We start from the raw sequence: 15,494 nt of genomic DNA on the forward strand, positions 1-15,494 counted from the left end.
GGTCCATTATTTTCACATTCAAAACCCTAAAGCAAATAGAAGTGCACGTGTGAGACTCAGTTTCTAGGGTAAGAACTTTGAATCAACTTTGGCTTACCTTCTATAATGGGGTGGTAAAGCTTTTCGGATTGAGAAGCATGCATGGGACCATATCTCTCTCGCTCTCTCTCTCTCTCTCTCGTATTATATATATATATATAATACGAACTAGCTAAAATGTATGAATTGTATATAGAACACGTATGAATTCGTTGTGTAACTAAGGGCTAGGGTTATAAACACTTTTTAATATATAAAATACAAACTAGCTAAAATGTATGAATTCTATTTAGAACACGTTGTGTAACTGTATGAATTGCGAAAAATACATTTTTTGCTACCTTCGAACTCGGGACCATGAATTCATCCAACAAGGTGATGAATCAACCGTAATATTGATTATCTAAGGGCTGAAAATTATTCCTATTTTTGTATTCTAAGAGGTGATTTATTTTAGCTCATCTATATGTGTGTGTGTGTGTGTGAGGACAGAGAATCAGAGATGTTCAAGTAAGAACCACTAAATAAAATATGAACGGAAAATCATCTTCAGTCTTTTGATCATTAAAATTTATGGTAGATACATCATCTTGCTGAATGAATGCATTGCTTGGGTTCGAATTCTGGAGGAAGCGATTTTTTTTCTTTCTTTTCAAAATGCATTAATTTTAACGACGAATGCATTAATTATACTAGCTAATCTTACTAGAACCAGGTCTGGACCCTATATGAGGAGGTTGAAATGAGAACTATTTTTAAAAATATGATCGTGAAAATCACTTTCAACCCTTAAATCGCCGAGATCTCTTGTAGATTTATCACTTTGTTTAATTTATTGGATGTAGCTCTCAGATTCAAATTCCATGAGGAGCAACTTTTTTTATTTTTTATTTTTTTAGTACAGTCAATTTCATGATAAAATCTATACGTTCCATTTAGTATTTAGTATTTTCAATTTTCGCGATAAAATTTAATTTTTACGTTAATTGACCTGTATATATTTGTATCGCGGTTGTTGTAATTAGTCGGCTATTGAAAATGAAGCCTATAAATTAGGGCCACGTAGCCAATTAACATCTTCTTTATCGCACTCTCGTATTATACTTTTAATTTGTTTTATTGTTCTTTAATTAATTTAATAAAATAGAAAGTGCATAATTCATTTTGTAGAAATTGATCACACATATATAGTGGAGTAGATATAAGAGATTTTATTGGTAAAATAACGGGTTTTTTTTTAAGATAAAAAGTGAGAATTGTGTTTTATAATTCGTGAGATCAAATTAAACATAAGTTTTACACATAGATGAAATGTTTAACATAACAGAACCCTATATATATATTTATACATCTCGTTTCAAATTTCGATTGATAATACTATTCACATAATTAATTACCTATGTTATTTCATAATTTTCATTAATGCATATATCAAGCTTATATACTAATTAAACGAGTGTGTTACATCAGTTCATGTGCAGATTAATTAATATATATATATATAGAGCAAATTAACTTTCGCTAATAACCTAATAACTTGAAATTAAAACGAAAAAATTAACCTAATAACCTTCATCTAATTGGTCCATTTTTTCTTCTTTTTTCAAATTTCAAGTACAACCTTAATTACCTTAGCTTGATTCTTGTCAGATGAGTTTTTTCATCCAATTAATATCTAGATTCTTCGTGAAAAAGGAAAAAAAATCTAAGATAAATGTGGTTTGTCATTTTCTATAACTATAATACTGAGCATTAATGGATGTAGATAGCTATCTCTATGGACCAATTCTCAAAGCAAAGAGCAATAATTCAATGCTCGAAGTCGAACTCCACATAAGCAAATATTTCCTAATATTTTTCTGTGATGAGACATAGAAAAAGAATAAATAAGATTTTTGCGAGTCAAGTAAAAAGGCTAGAGATTACATATACATACACACACGTATTATATACCTTTAAATATTTCAAAGATTATTGAAAAAGAACTTCGACATAAAATTATTAAAGGGGAGTATTAGGTTTTCACATAAATTCAAAATTAAAATTGTCAAATAAATAAATTAATAAAGTAACAATGGATCTAACGACGAAATCTATAAAACAAAAATTGTTAAAAAAAATCAGAAAATAATAAATTTAAACGATAGATATACTACTTTAAAGAAATATAAAAAATAAAATAATTTGTTAACGAAGAACTAAGGGCGGATTGCTTCAAATCTTAAAAAAATAAAATATACTAGTATAAGTTTTAACTACAAAGTAACGACGGAATGTAATATTCTACTAATAAAAAAAAAATATTCCGTCGTGAATCCCCATCATTAATTTGGCATTTTATTAGTAATATATTTTCATATTCCAAATTTTAAAAGATTTACATATACAATAGTACTATTTTTTTAACAATATTTATGAATACAATAATACATTCTATCTACTCCATTACAATAATATTATGGATCACACTTAATAGAATAAGGTCGATTTTCACCAAAATCCAACCCTATATCAATCCATCACTCTCTCTCTATATATATAGGAGTAATTAATAAACATTACAAGTTTATTTCTATAATCTAGTACTCGCACTACAAAAAAAAAAATTCTAGTAGTGACATGAGACTTGGTAGCTAATATTCGTGTCACAAAAATTAGTGGCGTTTGAAAATATAACTATTAGTGATTAGCTACATCATCGAATGTCATTAATTTTTATGACACACATAATAGCTACCAAGTCTCATGTCACTAGTGGAATTTTTTTTTAGTAGCGTCGATCGTGTTTCGTGTTAACTAAAATCAATTCTAGCAGCACAGCTAGACGCCCGAGTTATCTTTATGCCGCCGCCGCCGCCGGATAAACCATTTCTTTTCTCTAAATTTCTCTTGGCAATATCCCTCATCATCCATGCCAATGACAACTTGGGATTAACCCTAGTTGTGGTGTTGAAATCTTGCACAAAAATTTTATGATTGATTATGGCATCTTCGATGCCTATGGGGCAACGGTGTAATCTCTCTTTCACTGCTTCGGTGCATAACCCGCAAACCCATTTACCCGAAAACGAGGTCCGGATCCGTGAAACGTATTCTTTTGTGTAGTCTTCTTTGAGCCCACAACACTCACATTCTTCTTGCAAGATAATTGTTGCTTCCTCCAATTCAACAATTGTCTCCAAATCTTTACCTATTTTGTTCATTTCGTTTGTCACGTCGGAGACCGTTTTTCGTAGAAATTGATGATCCTGCAATCATATTAGGGTTAGTTTATAATGAGAATACTAATTTTTATAAAATTGAGACTAATGAATAAGTCATTATAAATCCATGAATAATGAAGTTGTTTGTAACGCGTGAATAACGCATTCAGATAATATAATGAAATTTTCGCTACATTCAGGATTTTGAATCCAAATTCATGCATTATAAAAAGCTTATTCATATACTTTACTGACTTTTTCAAAATCAATTCTCATTCTCACTAAATCATTTCTCTATACTATTATATGTAAGATTGAAATATATGTATCATATGATCTTATCATTTGTCATCAATATATGCACGACGTGCAATGAAATAGTAAAATATAGATAAAGTTAATGAAATAGGGGCCTTTACGCGCCACTATATAATTAACCAACATTGGTTAAATAATACTATAATTAGTTTATCCTCTTTAACAACATGATATCACTAATATATGGCAATGAAAAAAGAAGTGTTTTTTTAGAAAAATATCCTTTAACTTACGTTTCCAAGTTCAATTTATGTCTCGTGTTACAGACTTCGACGATGTAATGACAAATCACCTTAGGTAAAGGTGACTCATTATTCCATTATCGAATTCAGTAAAACGAGATATAAATCAATTTTTTTTTTGGAATTCAGGGTTTTTGAAGTGAAAACGTAAGTTGCGATCGAGAATTTGTGACACGAATTTATGATTGGCCCTAATATATACATGCATATCTAGATATATTGATGAAGTGAAGCTAGGTTGCATACCATGGTTGGAAAGGATATTGCTTTCTTCTTCTTCTTCTTCTTCTTGAGGTCTCACACAGTCATCTCTTACAATGAGAAGAAAATAAACTCTTGAGCTAGAACAACGTCGGCTATTTATAGTAGGTGTAAGATCATCAAAGAATGAGATTGTGAAGAAAGTGACTGTTGATCATCATCAACAGAAGAAACATGAGATATCAGCATTGCTTTCAAATTTTAAGTTACTTTTCCCATTCCAAGATAAGACCTTTTACAGGTTAAAGTGTGTGTATTTAAACGGATAAGAGTTGCTTTCTTGGCATAGCCATTAATGAATTCATTGCAACTACAGACCTTTTGCAATGCAATTTGCAGTAGATATTAATTTATTATGTGGCAAATATTCAATTTTTATGGCGCATGTGATGGAATGGTGAGGCTAATTGGTGAGAGATGTGTATATACTATGACTATACAAATACAAGCAAAATAATTACTTGATGATGGAGGTCGGAGACTCTATCTATTAGTCGAGCTCAATTTAAATATAATTGAAAAATATTATAATGCCGGCGTTTTTGTTTATATAATCTTTTAATTTAATGCACAATATACAAAGTTTAATTTTTGTTGCAATTGTGGTGAACTATTGTATTCACATAATTTTCTAATGAGTTAAAAGCTTGAGTACTTGACTAACAAAGTTAAATATTCATAATTTTCTTTAAAAAATGAACTATTGTATTCACATAAAATATAACATATTTACATAACAAAAATTAAGGTGTACCTATATTAATTTATTAGTTAGTAATTATAGCAAAAATATATGTTTGTATCAAGTTCATAAATTTATATTTTCAAGGTAATTCATCGAACGAATTTTCTCATGAGTTAATGGGTCGAGTATTGTTAAGTTCAAGCTTGAGTACTTGACTAACTTGGTTAAGGAGCTTCATTTTTCTAATTAAACGAGCTAGTTACATCGTAACTTTACAAGGTGAGATTTGAATAATTTGACTCATTTATATTTTAACGTAATCTATTTTGGGGAAGGAGGAGATGCATGTCATCGGTTATTCACTACGGATTTCCGATGAGATTTAAAAAATTAAAAATTAAAAAGAAAGAAAAACAATTTCTCATCGGATTTACGATGGGAAAAAAATAAATAAAAAATAATTATTTTTATATTTTATTATAACGATGGGAAATAAAAATAATTATTTATTATTATTATGTGTAATATTTACAACGGATTAACAACGGGAAGGAAATTAAAAATAAAATTTTATATAATTAAATGTATGTCGTTAACCCCGCAACGGATCTGTCCCGCCATTAAAATCCACCATTAATTTCGAGTTTTTTTTTTTTTTTTTTTTGTGCAGTGATATACTATATTATACATATATGTTTCTGATGAATGAATTCTTTATATAGCTAATATATGGCTTTTGCAATGTCGATTTGGAGTAGATTAGCTAGCATGAGGGTCATGTGATTCATCTCTGAAATCAGACTATGGCAACACAAATTTGTTATTCATCAGTGTATATGTCTTATTCATTATCAATTTTTTAAATTTTATTTTTCATCAGTATATATATCTTATTCGTTAGATATGCGTCTTGTTCATTAGTATTATATGTCTAATTCATTGTCCTCAGTGTTTCACGAAAAATAGGGGGTCTCACTGGAGCGCGCCCCTATATGTGTGTGTGTGTGAATAAAATAGGGTATTTTATTTGGGGAAGTTAATGCATGCATGCACAGTTTGTTGAGATTAGCGTGAACTGGTCCACTTGAAAGCCCAGTTGTTCTAAATGGATAATCGTTACAATTGAAAAATTATGTATTTGATTAGAAAGCCATTATATGATAATATGATATAATTGATTGGAATTTGATCTCAATCTTATCAAAACCATGCCATTTATGCGCGGCATTGCGAATGCATGCCATTTATTGTGTTTAAGCATGTCACGCTATTTAATTTTATTATTTTATAACTATATATTATAAAAAATAAAAAAATATTACTGATATAATGAACTAATTATATTGAAGATTGAAATTTAAAAAATTATACTATATTCTAACTTTGGATGAATCAAACCTAATAATCAATTATTGATACAAAAACTAAAAAATAAATATAAATAAATAATTATAAATTATAATTAAATTAGTGAACTCTAATTAATTATCTTTAAAATACACTAAAACATAATAAATTAATATTGAAGAAAAAAATTTATTAAAAACTGTATAAAATTTGGAAGTAGAACACTAAAAGTGGATCTTATGTGCATTTTTTGACTATTATTTTTAGGAAGTAATTACATTTTGCCTATGAATGTAGACTTTTCTATATTATACATAGTCATTTTTTATATTATGGAACAGAACAAGATATAATTCAGTCATCGTCCACATATTTTATGTGCATGTTAAAATAATTTTAAAATATAAAACACCTAAATGAATTATTGGAACATATATATATATGCTATGCTGATCCATAATATGGTTGATATGTTGCATTTTATCAATATGACCCAAAGAAACACAATGGGCCCACAGAAGGCCCAACCCAACAAATTGTGGGTCTATAATTTAGACCCGTTCCGGTTAAACCCAATATTGATCCAAAAATTAGGCCCAAATTAAATCGAGATCGAAACCAATTCTCTTTGTTAGTAGTCACCCATTTTTTTTTAAGTTGTTGGTATCTACAACTAGGGATGGCAATCTACCCGCGGGTAACGGCTATCCGCGAAATCTCGAACCTATTAGGGTGGGTTTGGATACCATTTGATATCCACGGATAGTTTCGTGGTTGCAATTCACTATCCATTTAGTTCGTGGGTACGGGTTTGGATACTTACTATCCATACCCGCGAAACCCGTTTACCCTCGAAAAATACCCGCCAATTACCTGTCAATTATCCGTGAATTACCCGTCAAATATCCACAAAAAATCCATAAAATATGGGCTTTGAATATATATTTTGATATTATGGACTAGCATATTATATCTTAAAATAGGCCCAGACAGAAACTCAACCAAGACCCAAACTCTAATAGTCTAATTTAAATTTGAATTTTGTTGAGCAATTATAGAATTTTGTTGGATTTTATATTTTAGTTGATGAATTTGAATTTAAACATTGTTCTTTGTGGATTTGAACTATGTTATTTGTATTGATTTTTTTTTCTATTAAATTTGTTGTAAATTTATATTTAAATTTTGTTTCGTGGGTATCCGGCGGATAGTAGGTGGCGGGTATCCGGCGGATAGTGGGTATCCGACGAATAGCGGGTGATGGATACCCGCCGGATAGCGGGTTCGCGGATACCCGACGGGTAGTGGGTATCCGCGGGTAGTGGGTACGGATACCATTTGATATCTATGGATAGTTTCGTGGTTAAAAATCACTATCCATTTAGTTCGTGGATATGGGTATGGATAGTCACTATCCGTACCTGTCGTACCCGATTGTCATCCCTATCTACAACAAGGGGAGGGCTAGAATAAAAACACTCTTAAGTGTATAAAATATAAATGATTTTCAGCCCTTAGATCATCAAGATCTACGGTTGATTCATAACCCTGTTGGATGAATTCGTGGTTCTGAGTTCGAATCCCAAAGGTAACAAAAATTTATTTTTCGCAATTCGTAAGTCTGTTGGATAAATTCATACGTGCTCTACATAAAATTCGTACATTAAGAAACGTTTATATTTTATATATTTAAGAGTGTTTTTATTCTAGCTCACCCCTCTACAACACTAAGGTGTTCACATCATCCAATTGAATAGTTGGATTTCTTAATTTCTAGTTCTCGTAATAGGACTAGTTCTTGTAATAGAAAAATGTTTAAATGAGAATCATAATTATTGTAAGAATTTACGATGAACGCATCATCTTTAGATGAATTTATTACCTAGAATCGAATCACACATAGGCAATTTTTTTTCTTCAAATATAGTATTAATCTAATAGTGAATACATATTGTTGTGTTATTATGAAAAATGTAGTTCTGACGATAACCAACTCAAATGATTTTAATAGTGAATGCATTATTATCGATGTGCAATTAATTGCACCCGGAAAAAAAATTCACACCCTCTAGGATTCAAATTCAAGTGATGTATTCATTCATCAAGATGATATATCCACCATAGATCTTTATGATCCAAGGATTGAGAATGTTCATTCTCATTTTAAATAAAAATTTACATTTGAACCTCTCTATGTATATAATGATCACATCAAAATCGTTCGTATTTTATTAACTAGAAATCAGGTTAGACCAATAATATTGATCAATGGATAGTCAAGATTGAATTTCAAACGAGATTATGCTTTTCTATACATAAAATAAAATAATGTTATATTTATGATTATACTTTTGTACGTACTCGTAAAATAATATTCTCTTTATATATAATAGTAACTACGATCATGCTCTTTTACGTATAAAATCATCCTTTCCCTAAAATTGTGTTTTTACGAATAAAATAATATTTTTTTTTATGTATTACAATACTATTTTATTCGATTTTGTTTTCCACTCAAATAATATTTCTAATTAAAACTCATCGAGCGTGACGGAGTGAAGTGCATGCAAATTAACATAGTCTTTATTGTTCTAGCTGCTTTACGTAACCACAAGTATAATTAATTAACATTCCACAATCGGGATAATTAAATTAATTGTTAAAATAAATTTAGTGTAAACCTACATATATTTAAATTTCTTAATTACTTGGGTTACGTACTCAAGTATTCTTTTCTTCTTATTATTTTTCCTTGGACATATGTTTCTGATTCGATGCATCATATTACTTAATTAATGATGGACGAAATTATAATGAGATCATAAATATTGCAAATTAATTAAAAACTTCTTCCCTCAACCATAATAAATTAATTAGTCCTCTCCATGCACACGAAAAAAATTGTACATATCATACGGTTAGCTAAAGACGTGACAAAAGCGCCCTATATATATATTAATTACTAGCGTCTAACCCGTCGAAATTCGACGGGAATTATTTTATGTTATTATTTATAATTATTTTATATTATTTTTTATTATTATAGCATATATAAATTATTTCTTTAATTAATTTGATACGATCAAATTAAATTAACAATATTTGAAATAATATTAAATATAGGTTGTGATAATAGAAATACATTTTTATATAAATATTCATTTGATGAAGTTTATAAAAAATTGATGTGGGATTGAAGATTTTAGAAGAAATAAATATGTAAAATTGAAGTATGATATGATGTACGATTAATGTGTCGCATCTCCTGTTAATCGTATATCGATAATATTTACTCCATCCGTCCCTCAAGCATTTTCCTCTTTTTCTATTTTGGTTCGTCCCCAAAGCATCTTCCTAACCTAATTTTGGAAATAATTTCACTAATTATTATTTTTACAATTTCACTTTTTGTGGGACTCGTTCTCCACTTTCACTAACTATCACTCTTATAATTTCACTTTTTGTGGGACCTATTCTCCACTTATCAAATACATAACTAACTTTTATTAAAATCTGTATCATCATCTCTTAGGAAGATGTTTGGGGGATGAAGCGAATATTCAGTTTGTACAAATTCTTTAAATTTGACAGATAAGAAATAATTTAATTAAACATATATCATCTGAGTATCATCTCATATGGACATAATAAGACCAGATAATCATCTGAAGCTCTAAAGGCCACATATGATATTTGAACGTCAAAATTCTGAAAATCATATTCTCTGGAGTTTGAAATACCACACCTGACTTTTGAGTATCATTTTGTATGGAGCTTGAAGATTATAACTTACTTGTGAGTATCATTTTGTCTAGAGTTTGTGAAACTATAATTAAGTTATAAGAATAATCTCGTTTGGCGCTTGACATGCCGTCTCTGACTTTTGAGCACCCTCTCGTGTGGAACTTCAAAAATCACAACTTAGTTTTGAGAATCATCTTGTCTGAAACTTAAAATGCCATAACTGAGTTTTGAGCATTATCTTGTCTGAAGTTTGAAAGATCATAGCTGACTTGTGAGCATCATCTCGTTTAGAGTTTGAAAGATCATAATTGAGTCTTCGTAATCTCGCCTATTACTTATGAGCATCATCTCTAAAACTTGAAAGACGAAAATTGAGTTATGAGCATCATCTCGTCTCAAACTTTAAACAACATCGTCAAATTTGAAATCATATTCAATAATCTATAATGATAACAACTTAAATAATAGTAATAATTAAAATTTTAAATACTCCCTCCGTCCATGAAATAGATATATATACAAATATATATATAAAAATAAATAGATATTCACATAATACATAGATAATTAGTACGTCATTTAAATTAGTAAATTAAAACTATCTACATATATGTGTAATATGTATATATATATTTATATATATAGTTAATTGTTTAAGTAATTATATCTATATATAAACGTATTATATATATATAAATTAATTTGTGAGTATGAAGTGATAAACTTAAACTAATATTATATAATAAATTATACAAACTTAAATTTTTTTTAGATATGAAAATTGATTAAAAATTTAGAAAAAAAAAATAAGAATGAATGAAAATTGAGGAAAATTAAAATGGAGTGATTATACGACGCCACGTAGAATATGATTTATTTTGCTATTATATATAAATAGATATTGATTCAAAATCAATGTCTCTCTATCAAATTATTTATTTTAATAGTTAGTATTTAATGATATACAACCAAATATTAATAAGATCATATTATGTTTAGGAGTAAAATTTTGGAATAGCCAAAATGAATCATAAAACACAAATTATGGCCACTCATTGAAAAAACATAAATTTTGGCCATTTTTATAGCTTTGGGACGTTTTTGCCCTTAATTGGGCGGACTGGGTAGGGTCAGGAGCGCGGGTCGCGTACCGGGTAGGATCAGGCACGCGGGTCGGGTTAGGCACTTATGGCACTATTAGTGCCATAAGTGCCAAGCTTGACACTTATGGCACTTATAGTGCTAAGTGCCATAAGTGCCAACGAATTTTTTTTTACTCCCCCTGCCCTGTCTACCCCCCCAGACCCCCGACCCCACCCACCCCCAAGCCAAAAAAAAATTACTCCCCCTAAATAAAAATAAATCAAATTTTACTTTTGTTATTTTATTTTATGGCACTTATGACACTAATAGTGCCATAAGTGCCAATGAAAATTCAAAATAAAACAAAGTAAAATGGTCTTTTTTGGCACTTATGGCACTATTTAGTGCCACAAGTGCCAACGGAAATTCAAAATAAAAATAAGTAATATGGTCATTTTGGCACTTATGGCACGTACAACACAAATACAGAAACAACATCATTTAAACCCTAAATGGAACATCTAAACCCTAAATGGATAATCTAAACCCTAAATGGAACATCTAAACCCCAAATAGATAATCTAAACCCTAAATGGAATATCTAAACCCTAGGGGGAAGTGTGCACTTATGGCACTTATGCACTAATAGTGCCATAAGTGCCATACGTGCAGCACAAATACAGATCAGATCAGATCAGATCTGTCGATGGCTGAAATCGAAGGAGGCGGAGATCAGATCTGCCGATGGAGGAGGCGGCGCAACGATCAAATCAGATCCACCTCCAAACCCTAGATCTCGGCTACAAGTCCGTCAATTTCGCCGGTTCACTGAGGCTCGGGCCCAACAGCCAGCCCAAGAGAATCAAAACCACCCAACTTTTGAAGAACCCTAGAAGATTGTCTCTCTACTATGTCAATCTCCTCGCCATCAGAGTCGGGAGAAAGGTCGTCGCAATTCCTCCCTCTGTCTTCGCCTTCGATCACAACACCGGTGCCGGCACCGTTTTCGATTCAGGTAATTAATTGTGATTTTTAGTTAGAGAGAGAGAGAGAGGTCGGAGAATAGATCTGATTGAATTTTCGGTTGCTTTGACAGGCACGGTGTTCACGATCCTGGTGAAGCCGGTGTACGTGGCGGTGAGGGACGAGGTGGCCGGCAGTTGTGGCTGACGGCGGTGCTCTCCACCGGGGAATAAGGGGGCGGCGTCAGTCTTGGTGTGTGTTGTGTTGTGTGTTGAGAGAGAGAGAGAGAGAGGAAGATCAGAGAGAGAGAGAGAGAGAGAGAGAGGAAGATGAAGAAAAGCTGGATCCAACGGGTCAAAGAAAATTGAGTTGGATCTGCTGAGTTAAAAGGGTAGATTAGGCATGACACATAAAAGATGGCCAAATATTGTGATTTTTCATTTTGTGGCCAAAATTTGAGTTTTCATCTTCAATAGGGCCATCCGGCCCTATTGTTTCTTATGTTTAGTGCAAAATATTAATATTTTTTTTCTTATTTTGTGTATGAAACTGTCTTTACGTACTATTATTTTGGGTATTAAACTTTTTCATTAGTACAATAGATTAATGTTCTTTGAAATTGATGCTTAAATTTTTGTTTTGATGAGTAATGTATTGATTCAATTCAATGTCTCTCTATCAAATTATTTATTTTAATAGATCATTAATAACATTTATAATCAAAAACTGAAATTTTATACATCATATTTTTGTTTTTATCGACCCTAACAATCAATCATTAAGTAATAAATCTGATGAAACCAAATGCTAAAAGTAATTATGTTATCATTTGTAGGATAATGAATCGTCCCTCACTAATATCCATTACATCAATTTCATTAAACAAATTATATCGAAAAATCTTCAAGTTGATCACTAAAATCATTTTTCTTTTTAATTTTTACTATATAATGTATTTTTTAAATTCGGTTATATCCCAAGGTGGGGTTATATCACGTCAAGTTATTTTTAGTTTATATAATGCAAACAGAGATGAATAGATGGGTTTTAATAATTTCGGATGAGAATAATTCTAATTGAATTTAATTAATGGTTATTTAATAAAATTAAGAGATATGGAAAATTGTTGGAAACGTTGATTAAAAATTTAGAAAAAAAAAATAAGAATGAATGAGAATTGAGGAAAATTATAATAGAGTGATTATACGACGCCACGTAGGATATAATTTATTTTGCTTTTATATATATATAGATTTCCAAAACTTGAAAAAAAAATACAAACTTATAAAGTTAGAAAATTACACCACCAAATCAAACCGAGCAACGTACAAACCAATTAATTACCCTAGTAATCACAAATTGAAACAAACATTACCCTCTTTATTGACATCTAATTAACATTCATTCATTAATTAACTACATAACATTAGGTTAATATATATATAGATATAGCTATAACATATATCTAGGTCTTCTTGTGTTCATTGATCTCCTTGGTAATTGCCGGTATGCAGCTTGAACTCCTAGAAATTCCACCTCTAACCGTTTGATTCGTTCCTCCCTTATCTCTAGGGCTAAGGGATTTTGCCCTATTTTTCCTCAAAATGTCTCTCATGGCCTCCGCCTGGAGGAGCACCGGGTATGCTCTGCCCAGGCGGTTAAACCTAGCGCACGCGCCCACGTGCGCGTGCAGGGCCTCCTCCCTTTTCCCGCCGTTTTTCTCCATCTCCTCCTTGACCGCCTCCGAGCAGAGCCCGCAGATCATCTGGCCGTAGGTCCCGCGCACCTTCTTCACGTATTGCGGGGTGCACTCCTCCGACATCCCGCAGCACTCGCACTTCGCGTCCTCGACCTCGGAGATCGGGGGCAGGGTGGCGAGGGTGGGCTTCTCCGAGCCGGCTAGGGTTTCCTGGCTCAGGAGCTCGAACGAGATGTCGGAGATCGTGCGTTGAAGGGTTTCCATCGACAGCTTCGGGGGCTTCTGGCTGACGTTGTTGTTGTTGCTCTTCGTGAAGCCACCCTGGAGAAAGGTGGTGTCTCTATTGGGTGCCATTTTGGTATTACAAGAGGTTGGAAGGGTGTGTAGGGCTTGTTAAGCTTGAATTGTTTATATAGAGAGTTGAAGTGAGTTGAATTTGTGTCAAGTATTGAAAAGGTGTTGGTTAGGTTGAAATTGGTGTGAAGAAGCATGAAGAATAGTAGAAAGCATATAGTGGAAATTCAAACACAAAAATAAAGATTGTGTTAATTAATGTGGAGAGATGGCTATATATTTATAGAGTGACTGTTGAAGTTTATGTGGACAAGATTTTAGCTATGTTTGTGTGTTAGCTAGAGAGAGAGAGAGAGAGTCGACTGGATTTTTCATGAAGATGTCTATGGTAATGCAAATTATTAACTTAAATAAATTTCCACTTCTTTTAATTTATCACTATACCAATCACTTATTAATTCCAAATCCCCTTTCATAGTTGTTTTTCTCAATATTTGATATGAAATATTTTTAACAATTTAGCTAGCATTATTTAATAAATATGGCCATTTTTTTGTGTGGAAATCTTGAAACCCTAAGCAAAATTAGGTAGCAACATCATCTAATGCACGCTCGATTATTATATAAATATTCGCAAATTACTAAGATGAAATTAAATTATTTCTAATTAATTATTTTATGATAATGAATTAATAATTTGTACACTCCGTGAATTTATGCAGTTTTCACGGACACTGTATTGTAGCCATGCACTATTGCTTTTGTTGATGAACACACGATATCATTAAAACCATTGCATCAAAATGTTTCAATATTTCTTTTGTTATTTTAAATTTTTTAGGGGCCCTTTTTTGCTAAATATGTTATATGGGATTTTGACATAGTATATAATGAGACCGAAAGAAGACAGGCCCATCACGAGAAAGTAATCAAACAAAATTTATGGTATAACTTGTAAAGAAAATAAAGTATGCTTTAGCATCAAATCAACTCACATGACTCTTGATGTGTAGCCAAAACCAGCAACTTAATTGGCTTTCTATAGCAATTTTTTTTATCACTCAACCACATATGGATTGTATGGTCATACCGCATATATATTATCCTATACAAATATTCATATATGTGAATATTCATTCAAATTATGGAAGATTTATAGCTATCCACAAAAAGTAATCCTAGTAAAATATGACACGGGTTTTATAAAAATGGTTTTGTATTGTGAGTGGAGATAATGACCGACCAAATGAAAGATAGTTTCCAAAAATAAAAAGGGACTGATTTTTGAAGTCATCTTGAAATGGCAAAAATGAACTATTTTTTGTGGACGGTGGGAGTTTATTTTTGGGGATTATATAAGCTTCTTGAAAGTGACAAAATAAGCTCTTATACAACTTATAAGCTCTAAAAATAAGGTTCTCAAAAAATAAGTTCCTCTACCTCAACTTATTTTTTCATAGTCTTATATACAACAATTGTTTTACAAACATTAATCAACTACAAGTTATTGTTTTCATTATATATCATTTTAAGTTCATCTCTATTCGATTTTCTCTTTCTAACAAAGACTTTAACAACTTATATGTTCCTGAAACATCTTATAAATTGTTGGAGCG

At 31.2% G+C, this 15,494-nt stretch overlaps 2 protein-coding genes and 1 long non-coding RNA gene across 3 annotated transcripts; 1 reads left to right on the top strand and 2 right to left on the bottom strand.

Annotated features, from left to right (window-relative positions):
* Window positions 1–2,396: 2,396 nt before the first annotated feature.
* LOC131015506 (uncharacterized) lies at window positions 2,397–4,285 on the bottom strand. Its single transcript, XR_009098566.1, has 2 exons — window positions 4,049–4,285; window positions 2,397–3,287 (listed from the first exon to the last, which is right to left on the bottom strand). It is a non-coding gene; the product is annotated as an uncharacterized LOC131015506 (long non-coding RNA).
* Window positions 4,286–11,313: 7,028 nt separating this feature from the next.
* Window positions 11,314–12,138, top strand: LOC131019171 (aspartyl protease AED3-like). Its single transcript, XM_057947856.1, has 3 exons — window positions 11,314–11,335; window positions 11,716–11,937; window positions 12,019–12,138. Exons 1-3 carry the CDS (start codon window positions 11,314–11,316, stop codon window positions 12,090–12,092), a joined length of 318 nt encoding a protein of 105 aa, XP_057803839.1. The 3' UTR covers window positions 12,093–12,138.
* Window positions 12,139–13,244: 1,106 nt separating this feature from the next.
* On the bottom strand, window positions 13,245–14,143 carry LOC131015451 (uncharacterized). Its single transcript, XM_057943865.1, has one exon. The coding sequence runs from the start codon at window positions 13,936–13,938 to the stop codon at window positions 13,351–13,353; it is 588 nt and encodes a 195-aa protein (XP_057799848.1). The 5' UTR covers window positions 13,939–14,143; the 3' UTR covers window positions 13,245–13,350.
* Window positions 14,144–15,494: the final 1,351 nt, after the last annotated feature.

Source organism: Salvia miltiorrhiza, chromosome 3 (assembly GCF_028751815.1).
Source record: "Salvia miltiorrhiza cultivar Shanhuang (shh) chromosome 3, IMPLAD_Smil_shh, whole genome shotgun sequence".
NCBI classification, from domain to species: Eukaryota; Viridiplantae; Streptophyta; class Magnoliopsida; order Lamiales; family Lamiaceae; genus Salvia; species Salvia miltiorrhiza.

Bases quoted from the DNA above. Each gene is read 5' to 3' on its own strand.
- LOC131019171 (XM_057947856.1), top strand. From the start codon at position 11,314: ATGGCACTATTTAGTGCCACAA. The intron at 11,336-11,715 runs GTGCCAACGGAA...TCCAAACCCTAG, and splicing joins GGCACTATTTAGTGCCACAA to ATCTCGGCTACAAGTCCGTC. The intron at 11,938-12,018 runs GTAATTAATTGT...TTGCTTTGACAG, and splicing joins CGGCACCGTTTTCGATTCAG to GCACGGTGTTCACGATCCTG.
- LOC131015451 (XM_057943865.1), bottom strand. From the start codon at position 13,938: ATGGCACCCAATAGAGACACCACCTTTCTCCAGGGTGGCTTCACGAAG.